Source organism: Coregonus clupeaformis, unplaced genomic scaffold, assembly GCF_020615455.1.
Source record: "Coregonus clupeaformis isolate EN_2021a unplaced genomic scaffold, ASM2061545v1 scaf1197, whole genome shotgun sequence".
Classification (NCBI taxonomy): domain Eukaryota; kingdom Metazoa; phylum Chordata; class Actinopteri; order Salmoniformes; family Salmonidae; genus Coregonus; species Coregonus clupeaformis.
Genome location: NW_025534651.1, coordinates 117216 through 136913, shown reverse-complemented (window position 1 = coordinate 136913; position 19698 = coordinate 117216). Strand labels below are relative to the sequence as shown.

The following is a 19698-nucleotide window of genomic DNA, read 5'->3' as shown; positions in this document are numbered from 1 at the left end:
TCATCTTTTTAAGTGGGAGAACTTGGACCATTGGTCTCATCTTTTTAAGTGGGAGAACTTGGACCATTGGTCTCATCTTTTTAAGTGGGAGAACTTGGACCATTGGTCTCATCTTTTTAAGTGGGAGAACTTGGACCATTGGTCTCATCTTTTTAAGTGGGAGAACTTGGACCATTGGTCTCATCTTTTTAAGTGGGAGAACTTGGACCATTGGTGGCTGACTAAATACTTTTCCCCCACTGTAACTGTGTGTGTAACTGTGTGTGTAACTGTGTGTAACTGTGTGTGTAACTGTGTGTAACTGTGTGTAACTGTGTGTATAACTGTGTGTAACTGTGTGTAACTGTGTGTATAACTGTGTGTGTAACTGTGTGTAACTGTGTGTAACTGTGTGTGTAACTGTGTGTATAACTGTGTGTAACTGTGTGTAACTGTGTGTGTAACTGTGTGTGTAACTGTGTGTAACTGTGTGTGTAACTGTGTGTAACTGTGTGTGTAACTGTGTGTAACTGTGTGTGTAACTGTGTGTAACTGTGTGTAACTGTGTGTAACTGTGTGTGTAACTGTGTGTAACTGTGTGTAACTGTGTGTGTAACTGTGTGTAACTGTGTGTGTAACTGTGTGTAACTGTGTGTGTAACTGTGTGTAACTGTGTGTAACTGTGTGTATAACTGTGTGTAACTGTGTGTAACTGTGTGTAACTGTGTGTGTGTGTAACTGTGTGTATAACTGTGTGTGTAACTGTGTGTGTAACTGTGTGTATAACTGTGTGTGTAACTGTGTGTGTAACTGTGTGTAACTGTGTGTGTAACTGTGTGTAACTGTGTGTATAACTGTGTGTAACTGTGTGTAACTGTGTGTAACTGTGTGTATAACTGTGTATAACTGTGTGTAACTGTGTGTAACTGTGTGTGTGTGTAACTGTGTGTAACTGTGTGTATAACTGTGTGTAACTGTGTGTAACTGTGTGTATAACTGTGTGTAACTGTGTGTAACTGTGTGTATAACTGTGTGTAACTGTGTGTAACTGTGTGTATAACTGTGTATAACTGTGTGTAACTGTGTGTATAACTGTGTATAACTGTGTGTAACTGTGTGTAACTGTGTGTGTGTGTAACTGTGTGTAACTGTGTGTGTAACTGTGTGTAACTGTGTGTAACTGTGTGTAACTGTGTGTGTAACTGTGTGTAACTGTGTGTGTAACTGTGTGTGTAACTGTGTCTTACATTCCATTCGAAGCCAGCCACAGCGATGCCTCCAGCGGCTCCAGTTCCTGCCAGACCGATGAACAGACCAGAGCCCTCGCTACTGGCAAACAGAGAGGCTCCGATCTACACATAAACACAGACACACACACACACACACACACACACACACACACACAGACACACAGACACACACACACACACACACACACACACACACACACACACAACTGGTAAACAGAGAGGCTCCGATCTTCCACAAGAAGTGCAGGAAAGGCATGACTTTTTGAGATCAACAGCAGATGTAACAGACTGTGAGATTGACCCACTCACCGGCCAAACAGATACACACACACTCTCCCAGTCAGACTCACCGGCCACCAGGCCATGTCTCTCCCAGCCAGGAAGTATCCACTCAGTGTGTTCCTGCTGACCCTGCACGACGACTGACAGACACACCAGACAGAGGTCCATAGTTACACAGAGTTCCATAGTTACACAGAGTCACACACCAGACAGAGTTCCATAGTTACACAGAGTTCCATAGTTACACAGAGTCACACACCAGACAGAGTTCCATAGTTACACAGAGTCACACACACCAGACAGAGTTCCATAGTTACACAGAGTCACACACCAGACAGAGTTCCATAGTTACACAGAGTCACACACCAGACAGAGTTCCATAGTTACACAGAGTCACACACCAGACAGAGTTCCATAGTTACACAGAGTCACACACCAGACAGAGTTCCATAGTTACACAGAGTCACACACACCAGACAGAGTTCCATAGTTACACAGAGTCACACACCAGACAGAGTTCCATAGTTACACAGAGTCACACACCAGACAGAGTATATATATACACATATATACAACATCCAAACAAACTAAATCCTCCACTACAGAGTTGTCTTAGTAGTAACAGTTACTTATTAAGTAACACCATTAGTTACCAATCCTCCACTATAACTATTAACAGCATTGGCTAGCATGACCAACTCTACACCAGACAGACAGACACATCGTTAAAGAGACAGACAGTACCACAGTAGTCTCACCCAGAGACAGACAGACACATGGTTAAAGAGACAGACAGACACATGGTTAAAGAGACAGACAGACACATGGTTAAAGAGACAGACAGACACATGGTTAAAGAGACAGACAGACACATGGTTAAAGAGACAGACAGACACATGGTTAAAGAGACAGACAGTACCACAGTAGTCTCACCCAGAGACAGACAGACACATGGTTAAAGAGACAGACAGACACATGGTTAAAGAGACAGACAGTACCACAGTAATCTCACCCAGAGACAGACAGACACATGGTTAAAGAGACAGACAGACACATGGTTAAAGAGACAGACAGTACCACAGTAGTCTCACCCAGAGACAGACAGACACATGGTTAAAGAGACAGACAGACACATGGTTAAAGAGACAGACAGGACCACAGTAGTCTCACCCAGAGACAGACAGACACATGGTTAAAGAGACAGACAGACACATGGTTAAAGAGACAGACACATGGTTAAAGAGACAGACAGACACATGGTTAAAGAGACAGACAGGACCACAGTAGTCTCACCCAGAGACAGACAGGCACATGGTTAAAGAGACAGACAGACACATGGTTAAAGAGACAGACAGACACATGGTTAAAGAGACAGACAGACACATGGTTAAAGATACAGACAGTACCACAGTAATCTCACCCAGAGACAGACAGACACATGGTTAAAGAGACAGACAGACACATGGTTAAAGAGACAGACAGACACATGGTTAAAGAGACAGACAGTACCACAGTAGTCTCACCCAGAGACAGACAGACACATGGTTAAAGAGACAGACAGACACATGGTTAAAGAGACAGACAGTATGACAGTAGTCTCACCCAGAGACAGACAGACACATGGTTAAAGAGACAGACAGTATGACAGTAGTCTCACCCAGAGACAGACAGACACATGGTTAAAGAGACAGACAGACACATGGTTAAAGAGACAGACAGACACATGGTTAAAGGGACAGACAGACACATGGTTAAAGAGACAGACAGACACATGGTTAAAGGGACAGACAGGACCACAGTAGTCTCACCCAGAGACAGACAGACACATGGTTAAAGAGACAGACAGACACATGGTTAAAGAGACAGACAGACACATGGTTAAAGGGACAGACAGGACCACAGTAGTCTCACCCAGAGACAGACAGACACATGGTTAAAGAGACAGACAGACACATGGTTAAAGAGACAGACAGACACATGGTTAAAGAGACAGACAGTATGACAGTAGTCTCACCCAGAGACAGACAGACACATGGTTAAAGAGACAGACAGACACATGGTTAAAGAGACAGACAGACACATGGTTAAAGAGACAGACAGACACATGGTTAAAGAGACAGACAGACACATGGTTAAAGAGACAGACACATGGTTAAAGAGACAGACAGACACATGGTTAAAGAGACAGACAGACACATGGTTAAAGAGACAGATAGACACATGGTTAAAGAGACAGATAGACACATGGTTAAAGGGACAGACAGACACATGGTTAAAGGGACAGACAGGACCACACCAGTCTCACCCAGAGACAGACAGACACATGGTTAAAGGGACAGACAGGACCACACCAGTCTCACCCAGAGACAGACAGACACATGGTTAAAGAGACAGACAGTATGACAGTAGTCTCACCCAGAGACAGACAGACACATGGTTAAAGAGACAGACAGACACATGGTTAAAGAGACAGACAGTATGACAGTAGTCTCACCCAGAGACAGACAGACACATGGTTAAAGAGACAGACAGTATGACAGTAGTCTCACCCAGAGACAGACAGACACATGGTTAAAGAGACAGACAGACACATGGTTAAAGAGACAGATAGACACATGGTTAAAGGGACAGACAGGACCACACCAGTCTCACCCAGAGACAGACAGACACATGGTTAAAGGGACAGACAGGACCACACCAGTCTCACCCAGAGACAGACAGACACATGGTTAAAGAGACAGACAGTATGACAGTAGTCTCACCCAGAGACAGACAGACACATGGTTAAAGAGACAGACAGACACATGGTTAAAGAGACAGACAGTATGACAGTAGTCTCACCCAGAGACAGACAGACACATGGTTAAAGAGACAGACAGTATGACAGTAGTCTCACCCAGAGACAGACAGACACATGGTTAAAGAGACAGACAGTACCACAGTAGTCTCACCCAGAGACAGACAGACACATGGTTAAAGAGACAGACAGACACATGGTTAAAGAGACAGACAGACACATGGTTAAAGGGACAGACAGGACCACAGTAGTCTCACCCAGAGACAGACAGACACATGGTTAAAGAGACAGACAGACACATGGTTAAAGAGACAGACAGACACATGGTTAAAGAGACAGACAGTATGACAGTAGTCTCACCCAGAGACAGACAGACACATGGTTAAAGAGACAGACAGACACATGGTTAAAGAGACAGACAGACACATGGTTAAAGAGACAGACAGTATGACAGTAGTCTCACCCAGAGACAGACAGACACATGGTTAAAGAGACAGACAGACACATGGTTAAAGAGACAGACAGACACATGGTTAAAGAGACAGACAGTATGACAGTAGTCTCACCCAGAGACAGACAGACACATGGTTAAAGAGACAGACAGTATGACAGTAGTCTCACCCAGAGACAGACAGACACATGGTTAAAGAGACAGACAGTATGACAGTAGTCTCACCCAGAGACAGACAGACACATGGTTAAAGAGACAGACAGTATGACAGTAGTCTCACCCAGAGACAGACAGACACATGGTTAAAGAGACAGACAGTATGACAGTAGTCTCACCCAGATGCCGACAGCTACGTTGAGCAGGAAGTAAGCGGCGATGATGATGATGTCAGAGATACTGAAGGACTGGGACAGAGCAAAGAACTGGGTGGTGGAGTTTGACGCCATCACTGAACACACACACACACACACACACACTAACTTACTGACCGCGGCTACACACACTTAGCCCTAACACACACCTAACCCTAACAAACACCTAACACTAACACACACCTACTGGACTCATACATTAACTCTGACCATTAACCCTCCACACTAACACATACACACACTGTTCACTAACCTTAAACCTGACCACTGCTTCACACACTGTTCACTAACCCTAAACCTGGACCCCTGCTTCACACACTGTTCACTAACCCTAAACCTGGACCCCTGCTTCACACACTGTTCACTAACCCTAAACCTGACCACTGCTTCACACACTGTTCACTAACCCTAAACCTGGACCCCTGCTTCACACACTGTTCACTAACCCTAAACCTGGACCCCTGCTTCACTCACACTGTTCACTAACCCTAAACCTGGACCCCTGCTTCACTCACACTGTTCACTAACCCTAAACCTGGACCCCTGCTTCACACACTGTTCACTAACCCTAAACCTGGACCCCTGCTTCACACACCGTTCACTAACCCTAAACCTGGACCACTGCTGCACTCACACCATGGAGAATGAGTAGAAGAAAGAGAGAGAGAGAGAGAGAGAGAGAGAGAGAGAGAGAGAGAGAGAGAGAGAGAGAGAGAGAGAGAGAGAGAGACAGAGAGAGAGAGAGACAGAGAGAGAGAGAGAGAGAGAGAGAGAGAGAGAGAGAGAGAGACAGAGAGAGAGAGAGAGAGAGAGAGAGAGAGAGAGAGAGAGAGAGAGAGAGAGAGAGAGAGAGAGAGAGAGAGAGAGAGAGAGAGAGAGACAGAGAGAGAGAGAGACAGAGAGAGAGAGAGAACAGGGGGCAGGCCTGTGTGTGATTTGATGATTAAACACCTCTGCTAATGTGTGTGTGTTTAGAGGGACACGCTGACACGCTGCCTGCTGGCTGGGGGATAATGGAGTGGGTTGTAGGTCACATGGGAAGCTGTTGTGAGCAGAGTGGACCCAGGCCAAACACCCTCAACACCCTCTCACCACGCTGCCTGCTGGCTGGGGGATAATGGAGTGGGTTGTAGGTCACATGGGAAGCTGTTGTGAGCAGAGTGGACCCAGGCCAAACACCCTCAACACCCTCTCACCAAAGGTCAGCAGACAAACACATCGAGGGTCAATCATCAACAGCCTTTAACACAATCATTAGCTTTCTAACTCATTCTAACAAACTCACTGCCTGTCCGACAGCACACCTTAGTGTGTGTGTGTGTGTGTGTGTCTGTTGTGTGTGAGTGTGTGTGTGTCTGGTGTGTGCGTGTGTATCTGGTGTGTGTGTGTGTATCTGGTGTGTGTGTGTGTGTGTGTATCTGGTGTGTGTGTGTGCGTGTGTATCTGGTGTGTGTGTATCTGGTGTGTGTGTGTCTGGTGTGTGTGTATCTGGTGTGTGTGTGTGTGTGTGTGTGTGTGTGTATCTGGTGTGTGTAAAGTGCTGTGGTCAGACATCCGTTGGTCAGGTGTTTTTTAGCGAGAGAAACAGATGGTGGCGTCTCTATGACGTCAAACACACACACCGTAGACACACACACACACTCTGCCATCCCCATCAATCACACACACCGTAGAAAAACACACACACACACACACACACACTCTGCCATCCCCATCAATCACACACACCGTAGAAAAACACACACACACACACTCTGCCATCCCCATCAATCACACACACCGTGAAAAACACACACACACACACTCTGCCATCCCCATCAATCACACACACCGTAGAAAAACACACACACACACCATAGACACACACACACCATAGAGACACACACACCATAGAGACACACACACACACACACCAGACACACACACACCATAGAGACACACACACACCATAGAGACACACACACACACACACCAGAGACACACAAACACCATAGAGACACACACACCATAGAGACACACACACACACACACCATAGACACAAACACACCACACACCATAGAGACACACACACACACACCATAGACACAAACACACCATAGAGACACACACACACACACCATAGAGACACACACACACACACCAGAGACACACACACACACCAAATAGACACACACACACACACCATAGAGACACACACACACACACACACCATAGAGACACACACACACACACACACACACCATAGACACACACACACCATAGACACACACACACACACCATAGACACACACACACACACACCATAGAGACACACACACACACACCATAGAGACACCCACACCACACCACGTCAGGCAGGAGAAGAGATCAACATCAATCATCCAGCCGACAGAACAAACAAATCAAAGCCAGTGGATGGAATCCAAACTAAACCTGACTGGAATAAAAGACAGCAGCATTCAGACAGATGTTTAATAGTCCAGCATGTAGGAGCCAGTAATATACACCAGGATAGATACGGTATTACAGCATGCACCGTACAGAGCAGAGGAGGCTGCTGGGAGGAACTAGAGGAGGACAGGGAATGGAATCAATGTGTTCCCTAATCAGCTGTGAAACTCCAACCCTGTTCCTGGAGAGCCGTCCTCCTGGAGGTTTTAACTCCAACCCTGTTCCTGGAGAGCCGTCCTCCTGGAGGTTTTTACTTGAAGTAAAAAACCTCCAGGAGGACGGCTCTCCAGGAACAGGGTTGGAGTAAAAACCTCCAGGAGGACGGCTCTCCAGGAACAGGGTTGGGAGTAAAAATCTCCAGGAGGACGGACACCTCTCATCACTGGAAAACATCTGCTGCACAAATACCAAACTTAAACAAATGGCAACATTTTTTTATTTTGTCAGAAAATAAACGTGCGTGTGTGTGTGGTGTGTGTCAGTCGTCAGCTCCTATGTTATGGAACAGATAAGATATCGACTCTCCACAGTGGATCCTCCATACAGCTTCAGACAGGATCAGAGAAACATCAACCGTCTTTATCTTACAACACTGGAGCTTCTGGGACGAGTGGGGAATCGTGTTGGTTACCACCACCTGGAGAAAAGAGAGAGAGAGAGAGAGAAGAGAGAGAGGGAGAGGAGAGAGGAGAGAGAGAGAGAGGAAAGGAGGAGAGAGAGAGGAGAGAGAGAGAGACAGAGAGAGACACAGAGAGAGAGAGAGAGAGAGAGAGAGGAAAGGAGAGAGAGGAAAGGAGGAGAGAGAGAGAGAGAGAGAGAGAGAGAGGAAAGGAGGAGAGAGAGAGGAGAGAGAGAGAGACAGAGAGAGACACAGAGAGAGAGAGAGAGAGAGAGAGAGAGAGAGAGAGAGAGGGAGAGAGGAGAGAGAGAGAGAGGAAAGGAGGAGAGAGAGAGAGAGAGAGAGACAGAGAGAGACACAGAGAGAGAGAGAGAGGAAAGGAGGAGAGAGAGAGAGAGAGAGAGAGAGAGAGAGAGAGAGAGAGAGAGAGAGAGAGAGAGAGAGAGAGAGAGAGAGAGAGAGAGAGAGAGAGAGAGAGAGAGAGAGAGAGAGAGAGAGAGAGAGAGAGAGAGAGAGAGAGAGAGAGAGAGAGAGAGAGAGAGAGAGAGGACAGAGAGGAAAGGAGAGAGAGAGAGAGAAAGGGAGACAGAGAGGAGAGAGAGAGAGAGAGAGAGAGAGAGGAAAGGAGAGGGGAAAGAATTAACAAACAAACAGAGCAAACTAAAATGCTCCTACTCTCCCAGACCTGCGGACCTGCACATAGATGACCCCCGTCGAGAGAACCTACATCCAGCCACATCCACACCCTCACCCCAAACAATCAATACCACCCAAACCAACCACACCCTCACCCCAACCAATCAATACCCCCCAAACCAACCACACCCTCACCCCAACCAATCAATACCCCCCAAACCAACCACACCCTCACCCCAACCAGGCCCCCTCAGATCAGTCATATGCCCCTCCTGCCCACCCCATGCCCCCCCACTCATGCAGAGGGCCTCAACATGACAGTCACATGGGTCATTCTACAGATTCGGTGCCTTTTGTGATTGAGGAGGATGAAACAATGAACATTAAAATCTTAAGCTTTTTTTTATTTGATGTGACAAAGTAATGTGTGTACTTGATAGAAAATACCTTTTCCCATCTCAATGTAGAGTATTAAGTTATTATTCTGTATTATTTTCTCAAACAAGTCCCAATTTAATTCAACCCCGTCACAGTCATTTTGTTATTCAACTATTCATTTTTCCAATAAGCTTGAGATCAGCTTCTGGCATAATCTCACAGTTTAGATGTCCCTTGTAAATAATGGCATATTGTAATTAAAGAGAAAATCAAGAAAAACTGACCAGCACCATCCTTTCCAGTTTACGATGAAGAAATGTCTAATCTAACTCCACATTTTCGCAAGAAATGTGCAAGAATGCTGCGTAATTCCTGACAAAATTGAAATAGCCTTATTTACCCTGATTTAATACACACAATAAAAACACTATTGATGTTATATTTTGTTTATTTAATACAATTTTTTTTAAATAATCTCGTAACAGGGATGAATGCACCGCAACAGGGTTGAAAATCATGTAACAGGGTTGAGTGAAAAGCATCACGTGTCATATGTTTTATCTTTTGAGATCACTAACATGTTGCCATTTAATTAAACATTTTAAACATTTTTAAACCTACTGTCAACATAGCTTTTAAAATCTAAAGAATCTAGATGAAAGCTAGACAGAGTAAAACACATTAATGAACTAATAACAGTAACAACATTTCATTGATTTCATAAAAATATCCATCTGATAATGGCAGGAGTCTGTTTGAACATTGAGCAAACATCTTAACATTGATAACCTATATAGGTCACATGTTGCCATTTTTTAACATTTTAAACTACTGTCAACATAGCTTTTTAAAGTTTAAACAATCAAGATGAAATCTAGACAGATTAAAACACATTAATGAACTAACAACAGTTACAACATTTCATTGATTTCATAGAAAATATCCAGAGTAATGGCAGGAATGTCTGTGTTGTTTGAATGTTTGAACATTAAGCAAACATCTTAACATTAATAACCTATAGGTAAGCCTACGGTTTGTTCACCATTTTTACTGAGAGAGCCTAGCCCACACTTCCTTCTGTATTTCCATGTGCCTAGAAGTCACCGGTTTAGGGGGATCAATGTGTTCCAAGATGTCCTCAAATGGATACCACAGGATATCATCAAGAAGTGGCCAGAAGTACCTATTTGGTCCAGCACAGCACATGCATTTGACCTGCACATGGGATTCATCTGTGGCTAGAATTATTCCGGGATAGAAAATCGTCATCATATTTGGCCACGCACCATTTCCCGCATATGTCTGGATTTGCCCAATCAACCTCCCTCTGTGACACGACTGATGTAACTTTAGGGGTAAATGTGAAATGTTGTGTATTGAAACACTGGCATTCCAGTTTCTTGTTGTGGACTGTGCACATACAGCTTACATCACGGTAGGCAATTTGCCTTGCAGCCACACAAACAACTTGGTGGATCCGCATTGTGGATGGAACTACTGGCAAATTGGCTGGCATACCTTGGACGGCTTTCTCGATGGCCTCGTCTTCAATGAAGTAAAGCTTGATGGCAGTGTTGTTCTCCTCTAAGACCCTGTACAGAGTATGAGCATTTGGGATGTAACATCCTGTCTGCGGTTCTTTTTAGGGTTCTTTTCTATGTGTGTTTCCTTTCTGCTGCTGTTTTTTCCATTGTTGAATCTGAAATTAATAATAATAATAATTGGTCATTTAGCAGACGCTCTTATCCAGAGCGACTTACAGGAGCAATTAGGGTTAAGTGCCTTGCTCAAGGGCACATCGACAGATTTTTCACCTAGTCGGCTCGGGGATTAGAACCAGCGACCTTTCGGTTACTGGCCCAACGCTCTTACCCACTAAGCTACCTGCCGCCCAGCGGCAATGACCTGCGGCAATGACCTGCTTACTAAATATTGTATCCTTTTAATCACTATGTAGTAAAATGAACATGAACTTGCAGATAATACTCCTAAATATGTCAATGTATATAGGAGAGAGAACAAATTAATTGTCACTTTTTTTAAGTTATTATTTTCAAAAATTCCTCGTACTTTTAGTTGATACTGTAAAACCGTAAACAACAAACATTCAACAAGAAAATATGATTGGTATTAAGCAATATACATTAAATATTGCTAAGATTTAACAGCTATTCAACCCTGTAACAGCCATTCAACCCCGTAACATTGAAAAATGTGATGGGGTTGAATGTGACAGGGTTGAAGATTTTGTGCTAATCTGTTGCTAATTCGGGATGCTAGCAGCTAGCAGTGTGCCACATGGCCTTATTCAACAAAATACATTGTTATACTTCATAGCTATAAAAACAATTCTTGGTAAAATCTTAACTATGAATTCCCCCCCCCCCAACAGAGTTGAATACCTGAAATTGACAAAGCCCATATGTGCTTAAAAAACATGAAATATTTATAAAAAGTGAGAGAGCAGCTTACCACTTGTCACACCAGGCTTCTCTGAAGACTTGTATGATGTCACTTCCTCATAAATGATGTCCACAGGATCAAACCATTATTTAATTGTGAGTGGGGGTATTGTTACGTTACGGGGTTGAAAGAAATACAAGGACAGGGGTAAAAGCCTGAATTTCTCAGAAAATAAAATGTCTTATGCTGAGAAAATGGATTATGCATAATAAGGGGGCATATACAATTAATTTAACAAAAAAAAAGCATTATTATTTAACACTGTGTACTCAAAATGAGTCACGCCATTTGCATGATGGTCAATAGGGACAGGCGAAATTCTTAATACTCCTAAGAAAAGCAAACATATAAGTATTGAAATTCATCTCTGTTTAAAATCATATTCTCTACTCCATATTAAAAACATGTAAAACTTTGAAATGTTGTAATTTAAGTGTAGTTTGATAAATGTTCTGACAAGTTATAACACTAGTACATCTTGGGACACTGACAATACTGAAATGTCACCGAATCTGTAGAATGACCCACATACGCCCAGGCCGTGAGCGGGCCCCACCTCCACTCTTACACTAGCCCAGGCCGTGAGCAGGCCCAACCTCCACTCTTACACTAGCCCAGGCCCAACCTCCACTCTTACACTAGCCCAGGCCCAACCTCCACTCTTACACTAGCCCAGGCAGTGAGCGGGCCCAACCTCCACTCTTACACTAGCCCAGGCAGTGAGCAGGCCCAACCTCCACTCTTACACTAGCCCAGGCCGTGAACAGGCCCAACCTCCACTCTTACACTAGCCCAGGCCCAACCTCCACTCTTACACTAGCCCAGGCAGTGAACAGGCCCAACCTCCACTCTTACACTAGCCCAGGCCGTGAACAGGCCCAACCTCCACTCTTACACTAGCCCAGGCAGTGAGCAGGCCCAACCTCCACTCTTACACTAGCCCAGGCCGTGAACAGGCCCAACCTCCACTCTTACACTAGCCCAGGCCGTGAGCAGGCCCAACCTCCACTCTTACACTAGCCCAGGCCGTGAACAGGCCCAACCTCCACTCTTACACTAGCCCAGGCAGTGAGCGGATCCAACCTCCACTCTTACACTAGCCCAGGCAGTGAGCGGGCCCAACCTCCACTCTTACACTAGCCCAGGCCGTGAGCAGGCCCAACCTCCACTCTTACACTAGCCCAGGCCGTGAGCGGGCCCAACCTCCACTCTTACACTAGCCCAGGCCCAACCTCCACTCTTACACTAGCCCAGGCCGTGAGCAGGCCCAACCTCCACTCTTACACTAGCCCAGGCCGTGAGCGGGCCCAACCTCCACTCTTACACTAGCCCAGGCCGTGAGCGGGCCCAACCTCCACTCTTACACTAGCCCAGGCCGTGAGCAGGCCCAACCTCCACTCTTACACTAGCCCAGGCCGTGAACAGGCCCAACCTCCACTCTTACACTAGCCCAGGCCGTGAACAGGCCCAACCTCCACTCTTACACTAGCCCAGGCCGTGAGCGGGCCCAACCTCCACTCTTACACTAGCCCAGGCCGTGAACAGGCCCAACCTCCACTCTTACACTAGCCCAGGCAGTGAGCAGGCCCAACCTCCACTCTTACACTAGCCCAGGCCGTGAACAGGCCCAACCTCCACTCTTACACTAGCCCAGGCCGTGAACAGGCCCAACCTCCACTCTTACACTAGCCCAGGCCGTGAGCGGCCCCAACCTCCACTCTTACACTAGCCCAGGCAGTGAGCGGGCCCAACCTCCACTCTTACACTAGCCCAGGCCGTGAGCGGCCCCAACCTCCACTCTTACACTAGCCCAGGCAGTGAACAGGCCCAACCTCCACTCTTACACTAGCCCAGGCAGTGAACAGGCCCAACCTCCACTCTTACACTAGCCCAGGCCGTGAGCGGGCCCAACCTCCACTCTTACACTAGCCCAGGCCCAACCTCCACTCTTACACTAGCCCAGGCAGTGAGCGGGCCCAACCTCCACTCTTACACTAGCCCAGGCCGTGAGCAGGCCCAACCTCCACTCTTACACTAGCCCAGGCCCAACCTCCACTCTTACACTAGCCCAGGCCGTGAGCGGGCCCAACCTCCACTCTTACACTAGCCCAGGCCGTGAGCGGGCCCAACCTCCACTCTTACACTAGCCCAGGCCGTGAGCGGGCCCAACCTCCACTCTTACACTAGCCCAGGCCGTGAGCAGGCCCAACCTCCACTCTTACACTAGCCCAGGCCGTGAGCAGGCCCAACCTCCACTCTTACACTAGCCCAGGCCGTGAACAGGCCCCACCTCCACTCTTACACTAGCCCAGGCAGTGAACAGGCCCAACCTCCACTCTTACACTAGCCCAGGCCGTGAGCGGGCCCAACCTCCACTCTTACACTAGCCCAGGCCGTGAGCGGGCCCAACCTCCACTCTTACACTAGCCCAGGCAGTGAACAGGCCCAACCTCCACTCTTACACTAGCCCAGGCCGTGAACAGGCCCAACCTCCACTCTTACACTAGCCCAGGCAGTGAACAGGCCCAACCTCCACTCTTACACTAGCCCAGGCCGTGAGCAGGCCCAACCTCCACTCTTACACTAGCCCAGGCAGTGAACGGGCCCAACCTCCACTCTTACACTAGCCCAGGCAGTGAGCGGGCCCAACCTCCACTCTTACACTAGCCCAGGCCGTGAACAGGCCCAACCTCCACTCTTACACTAGCCCAGGCCGTGAACAGGCCCAACCTCCACTCTTACACTAGCCCAGGCCGTGAGCAGGCCCAACCTCCACTCTTACACTAGCCCAGGCCGTGAACAGGCCCAACCTCCACTCTTACACTAGCCCAGGCCGTGAGCGGGCCCAACCTCCACTCTTACACTAGCCCAGGCAGTGAGCAGGCCCAACCTCCACTCTTACACTAGCCAGGCAGTGAACAGGCCCAACCTCCACTCTTACACTAGCCCAGGCCGTGAGCAGGCCCAACCTCCACTCTTACACTAGCCCAGGCCGTGAGCGGGCCCCAACCTCCACTCTTACACTAGCCCAGGCCGTGAGCGGATCCAACCTCCACTCTTACACTAGCCCAGGCCGTGAGCGGCCCCAACCTCCACTCTTACACTAGCCCAGGCCCAACCTCCACTCTTACACTAGCCCAGGCAGTGAGCGGGCCCAACCTCCACTCTTACACTAGCCCAGGCCGTGAACAGGCCCAACCTCCACTCTTACACTAGCCCAGGCAGTGAACAGATTATTATTTGACCATGCTTGTCACTTATGAACATTTTTGAACATCTTGGCATGGTTCTGTTATAATCTTCACCCGGCACAGCCAGAAGAGGACTGGCCACCCCTCATAGCCTGGTTCCTCTCTAGGTTTCTTCCTAGGTTTTCGCCTTTCTAGGGAGTTTTTCCTAGCCACCGTGCTTCTACACCTGCATTACTAGCTGTTTGGGGTTTTAGGCTGGGTTTCTGTACAGCACTTCGAGATATTAGCTGATGTAAGAAGGGCTATATAAAATAAAATTGATTGAACAGGCCCCACCTCCACTCTTACACTAGCCCAGGCAGTGAGCGGGCCCAACCTCCACTCTTACACTAGCCCAGGCCGTGAACAGGCCCAACCTCCACTCTTACACTAGCCCAGGCAGTGAACAGGCCCCACCTCCACTCTTACACTAGCCCAGGCAGTGAGCGGGCCCAACCTCCACTCTTACACTAGCCCAGGCCGTGAGCAGGCCCAACCTCCACTCTTACACTAGCCCAGGCCGTGAACAGGCCCAACCTCCACTCTTACACTAGCCCAGGCCGTGAGCAGGCCCAACCTCCACTCTTACACTAGCCCAGGCCGTGAACAGGCCCAACCTCCACTCTTACACTAGCCCAGGCCGTGAACAGGCCCAACCTCCACTCTTACACTAGCCCAGGCCGTGAACAGGCCCAACCTCCACTCTTACACTAGCCCAGGCCGTGAACAGGCCCAACCTCCACTCTTACACTAGCCCAGGCAGTGAGCGGGCCCAACCTCCACTCTTACACTAGCCCAGGCCCAACCTCCACTCTTACACTAGCCCAGGCCGTGAACAGGCCCAACCTCCACTCTTACACTAGCCCAGGCCGTGAACAGGCCCAACCTCCACTCTTACACTAGCCGAGGCAGTGAGCGGGCCCAACCTCCACTCTTACACTAGCCCAGGCCGTGAGCGGGCCCAACCTCCACTCTTACACTAGCCCAGGCAGTGAGCGGGCCCAACCTCCACTCTTACACTAGCCCAGGCCGTGAGCGGGCCCAACCTCCACTCTTATACTACTAGCCCAGGCAGTGAGCGGGCCCAACCTCCACTCTTACACTAGCCCAGGCCGTGAGCGGGCCCAACCTCCACTCTTATACTACTAGCCCAGGCCGTGAGCAGGCCCAACCTCCACTCTTACACTAGCCCAGGCCGTGAGCGGGCCCAACCTCCACTCTTACACTAGCCCAGGCCGTGAGCGGGCTCAACCTCCACTCTTATACTACTAGCCCAGGCCGTGAGCGGGCCCAACCTCCACTCTTACACTAGCCCAGGCCGTGAACAGGCCCCACCTCCACTCTTACACTAGCCCAGGCAGTGAGCGGGCCCCACCTCCACTCTTACACTAGCCCAGGCAGTGAGCGGGCCCAACCTCCACTCTTACACTAGCCCAGGCCCAACCTCCACTCTTACACTAGCCCAGGCCCAACCTCCACTCTTACACTAGCCCAGGCCGTGAGCGGGCCCAACCTCCACTCTTACACTAGCCCAGGCCGTGAACAGGCCCAACCTCCACTCTTACACTAGCCCAGGCCGTGAGCGGGCCCAACCTCCACTCTTACACTAGCCCAGGCAGTGAACAGGCCCAACCTCCACTCTTACACTAGCCCAGGCCGTGAGCGGGCCCAACCTCCACTCTTACACTAGCCCAGGCCGTGAGCGGGCCCAACCTCCACTCTTACACTAGCCCAGGCAGTGAGCAGGCCCCAACCTCCACTCTTACACTAGCCCAGGCCGTGAACAGGCCCAACCTCCACTCTTACACTAGCCCAGGCCGTGAGCGGGCCCAACCTCCACTCTTACACTAGCCCAGGCAGTGAACAGGCCCAACCTCCACTCTTACACTAGCCCAGGCCGTGAGCGGGCCCAACCTCCACTCTTACACTAACCCAGGCAGTGAGCAGGCCCAACCTCCACTCTTACACTAGCCCAGGCAGTGAGCAGGCCCAACCTCCACTCTTACACTAGCCCAGGCAGTGAGCGGGCCCAACCTCCACTCTTACACTAGCCCAGGCCGTGAACAGGCCCAACCTCCACTCTTACACTAGCCCAGGCCGTGAGCGGGCCCAACCTCCACTCTTACACTAGCCCAGGCAGTGAGCGGGCCCAACCTCCACTCTTACACTAGCCCAGGCAGTGAACAGGCCCAACCTCCACTCTTACACTAGCCCAGGCAGTGAGCGGGCCCAACCTCCACTCTTACACTAGCCCAGGCAGTGAACAGGCCCAACCTCCACTCTTACACTAGCCCAGGCCGTGAACAGGCCCAACCTCCACTCTTACACTAGCCCAGGCCGTGAGCGGGCCCAACCTCCACTCTTACACTAGCCCAGGCCGTGAGCGGGCCCAACCTCCACTCTTACACTAACCCAGGCAGTGAGCAGGCCCAACCTCCACTCTTACACTAGCCCAGGCAGTGAGCAGGCCCAACCTCCACTCTTACACTAGCCCAGGCAGTGAGCGGGCCCAACCTCCACTCTTACACTAGCCCAGGCCGTGAACAGGCCCAACCTCCACTCTTACACTAGCCCAGGCCGTGAGCGGGCCCAACCTCCACTCTTACACTAGCCCAGGCAGTGAGCGGGCCCAACCTCCACTCTTACACTAGCCCAGGCAGTGAACAGGCCCAACCTCCACTCTTACACTAGCCTAGGCAGTGAGCGGGCCCAACCTCCACTCTTACACTAGCCCAGGCAGTGAACAGGCCCAACCTCCACTCTTACACTAGCCCAGGCCGTGAACAGGCCCAACCTCCACTCTTACACTAGCCCAGGCCGTGAGCGGGCCCAACCTCCACTCTTACACTAGCCCAGGCCGTGAGCGGGCCCCAACCTCCACTCTTACACTAGCCCAGGCAGTGAGCAGGCCCAACCTCCACTCTTACACTAGCCCAGGCCGTGAGCGGGCCCCAACCTCCACTCTTACACTAGCCCAGGCCGTGAACAGGCCCAACCTCCACTCTTACACTAGCCCAGGCCGTGAGCAGGCCCCAACCTCCACTCTTACACTAGCCCAGGCCGTGAGCGGGCCCCAACCTCCACTCTTACACTAGCCCAGGCAGTGAGCAGGCCCCAACCTCCACTCTTACACTAGCCCAGGCCGTGAACAGGCCCAACCTCCACTCTTACACTAGCCCAGGCCGTGAGCGGGCCCAACCTCCACTCTTACACTAGCCCAGGCAGTGAGCGGCCCCAACCTCCACTCTTACACTAGCCCAGGCCGTGAACAGGCCCAACCTCCACTCTTACACTAGCCCAGGCAGTGAGCAGGCCCAACCTCCACTCTTACACTAGCCCAGGCCGTGAGCAGGCCCAACCTCCACTCTTACACTAGCCCAGGCAGTGAGCGGCCCCAACCTCCACTCTTACACTAGCCCAGGCCGTGAGCTGGCCCAACCTCCACTCTTACACTAGCCCAGGCAGTGAGCGGCCCCAACCTCCACTCTTACACTAGCCCAGGCAGTGAACAGGCCCAACCTCCACTCTTACACTAGCCCAGGCCGTGAGCGGGCCCAACCTCCACTCTTACACTAGCCCAGGCCGTGAGCGGGCCCAACCTCCACTCTTACACTAGCCCAGGCAGTGAGCAGGCCCCAACCTCCACTCTTACACTAGCCCAGGCCGTGAACAGGCCCAACCTCCACTCTTACACTAGCCCAGGCCGTGAGCGGGCCCAACCTCCACTCTTACACTAGCCCAGGCAGTGAACAGGCCCAACCTCCACTCTTACACTAGCCCAGGCCGTGAACAGGCCCAACCTCCACTCTTACACTAGCCCAGGCCGTGAGCAGGCCCCAACCTCCACTCTTACACTAGCCCAGGCCGTGAGCAGGCCCAACCTCCACTCTTACACTAGCCCAGGCAGTGAGCGGGCCCAACCTCCACTCTTACACTAGCCCAGGCCGTGAGCAGGCCCAACCTCCACTCTTACACTAGCCCAGGCAGTGAGCAGGCCCAACCTCCACTCTTACACTAGCCCAGGCCGTGAGCGGGCCCAACCTCCACTCTTACACTAGCCCAGGCAGTGAGCGGCCCCAACCTCCACTCTTACACTAGCCCAGGCCGTGAACAGGCCCAACCTCCACTCTTACACTAGCCCAGGCCGTGAGCGGGCCCAACCTCCACTCTTACACTAGCCCAGGCAGTGAGCAGGCCCAACCTCCACTCTTACACTAGCCCAGGCCGTGAGCGGGCCCCAACCTCCACTCTTACACTAGCCCAGGCCGTGAGCGGGCCCAACCTCCACTCTTACACTAGCCCAGGCCGTGAACAGGCCCAACCTCCACTCTTACACTAGCCCAGGCCGTGAGCGGGCCCAACCTCCACTCTTACACTAGCCCAGGCAGTGAACAGGCCCAACCTCCACTCTTACACTAGCCCAGGCAGTGAGCGGGCCCAACCTCCACTCTTACACTAGCCCAGGCAGTGAGCGGGCCCAACCTCCACTCTTACACTAGCCCAGGCCGTGAGCGGGCCCCAACCTCCACTCTTACACTAGCCCAGGCCGTGAGCAGGCCCAACCTCCACTCTTACACTAGCCCAGGCCGTGAACAGGCCCAACCTCCACTCTTACACTAGCCCAGGCCGTGAGCAGGCCCAACCTCCACTCTTACACTAGCCCAAATGTTCTTCTTTGTGATCCGAACACCTCAAACTTCAATATGCCTGTCCATAACACTTTTTTCCAATCTTCCTCTGTCCGGTGTCTGTGTTCTTTTGCCCATCTTAATCTTTTCTTTTTATTGGCC

The 19698-nt window shown here is 50.3% G+C and overlaps 2 protein-coding genes across 5 annotated transcripts in view; both read right to left on the bottom strand.

The window, feature by feature from the left end:
* Positions 1-5778, bottom strand: part of LOC123486417 (sodium/glucose cotransporter 5-like) — a gene marked incomplete at its 3' end in the record, with an annotated part of 35733 nt that extends 29955 nt beyond the window's left edge. The window contains exons 1-4 of the mRNA XM_045217729.1: positions 5726-5778; positions 5095-5207; positions 1580-1651; positions 1227-1331 (exon numbers count right to left, since the gene is read on the bottom strand). Of these exons, the coding sequence (XP_045073664.1) occupies positions 1227-1331; positions 1580-1651; positions 5095-5205 (288 nt within the window). The remainder of the gene's footprint in view (positions 1-1226; positions 1332-1579; positions 1652-5094; positions 5208-5725) is intronic.
* A 1811-nt stretch (positions 5779-7589) lies between these two features.
* LOC121537321 (phosphoribosyl pyrophosphate synthase-associated protein 2) overlaps positions 7590-19698 on the bottom strand; it is an 86860-nt gene continuing 74751 nt past the window's right edge. For all 4 annotated transcript variants that reach the window (XM_045217724.1, XM_045217725.1, XM_045217727.1 and 1 more), the window contains one exon: positions 7590-8219. In XM_045217724.1, coding sequence (XP_045073659.1) covers positions 8061-8219 — 159 coding nt within the window. In that variant the 3' untranslated portion in view covers positions 7590-8060. The remainder of the gene's footprint in view (positions 8220-19698) is intronic.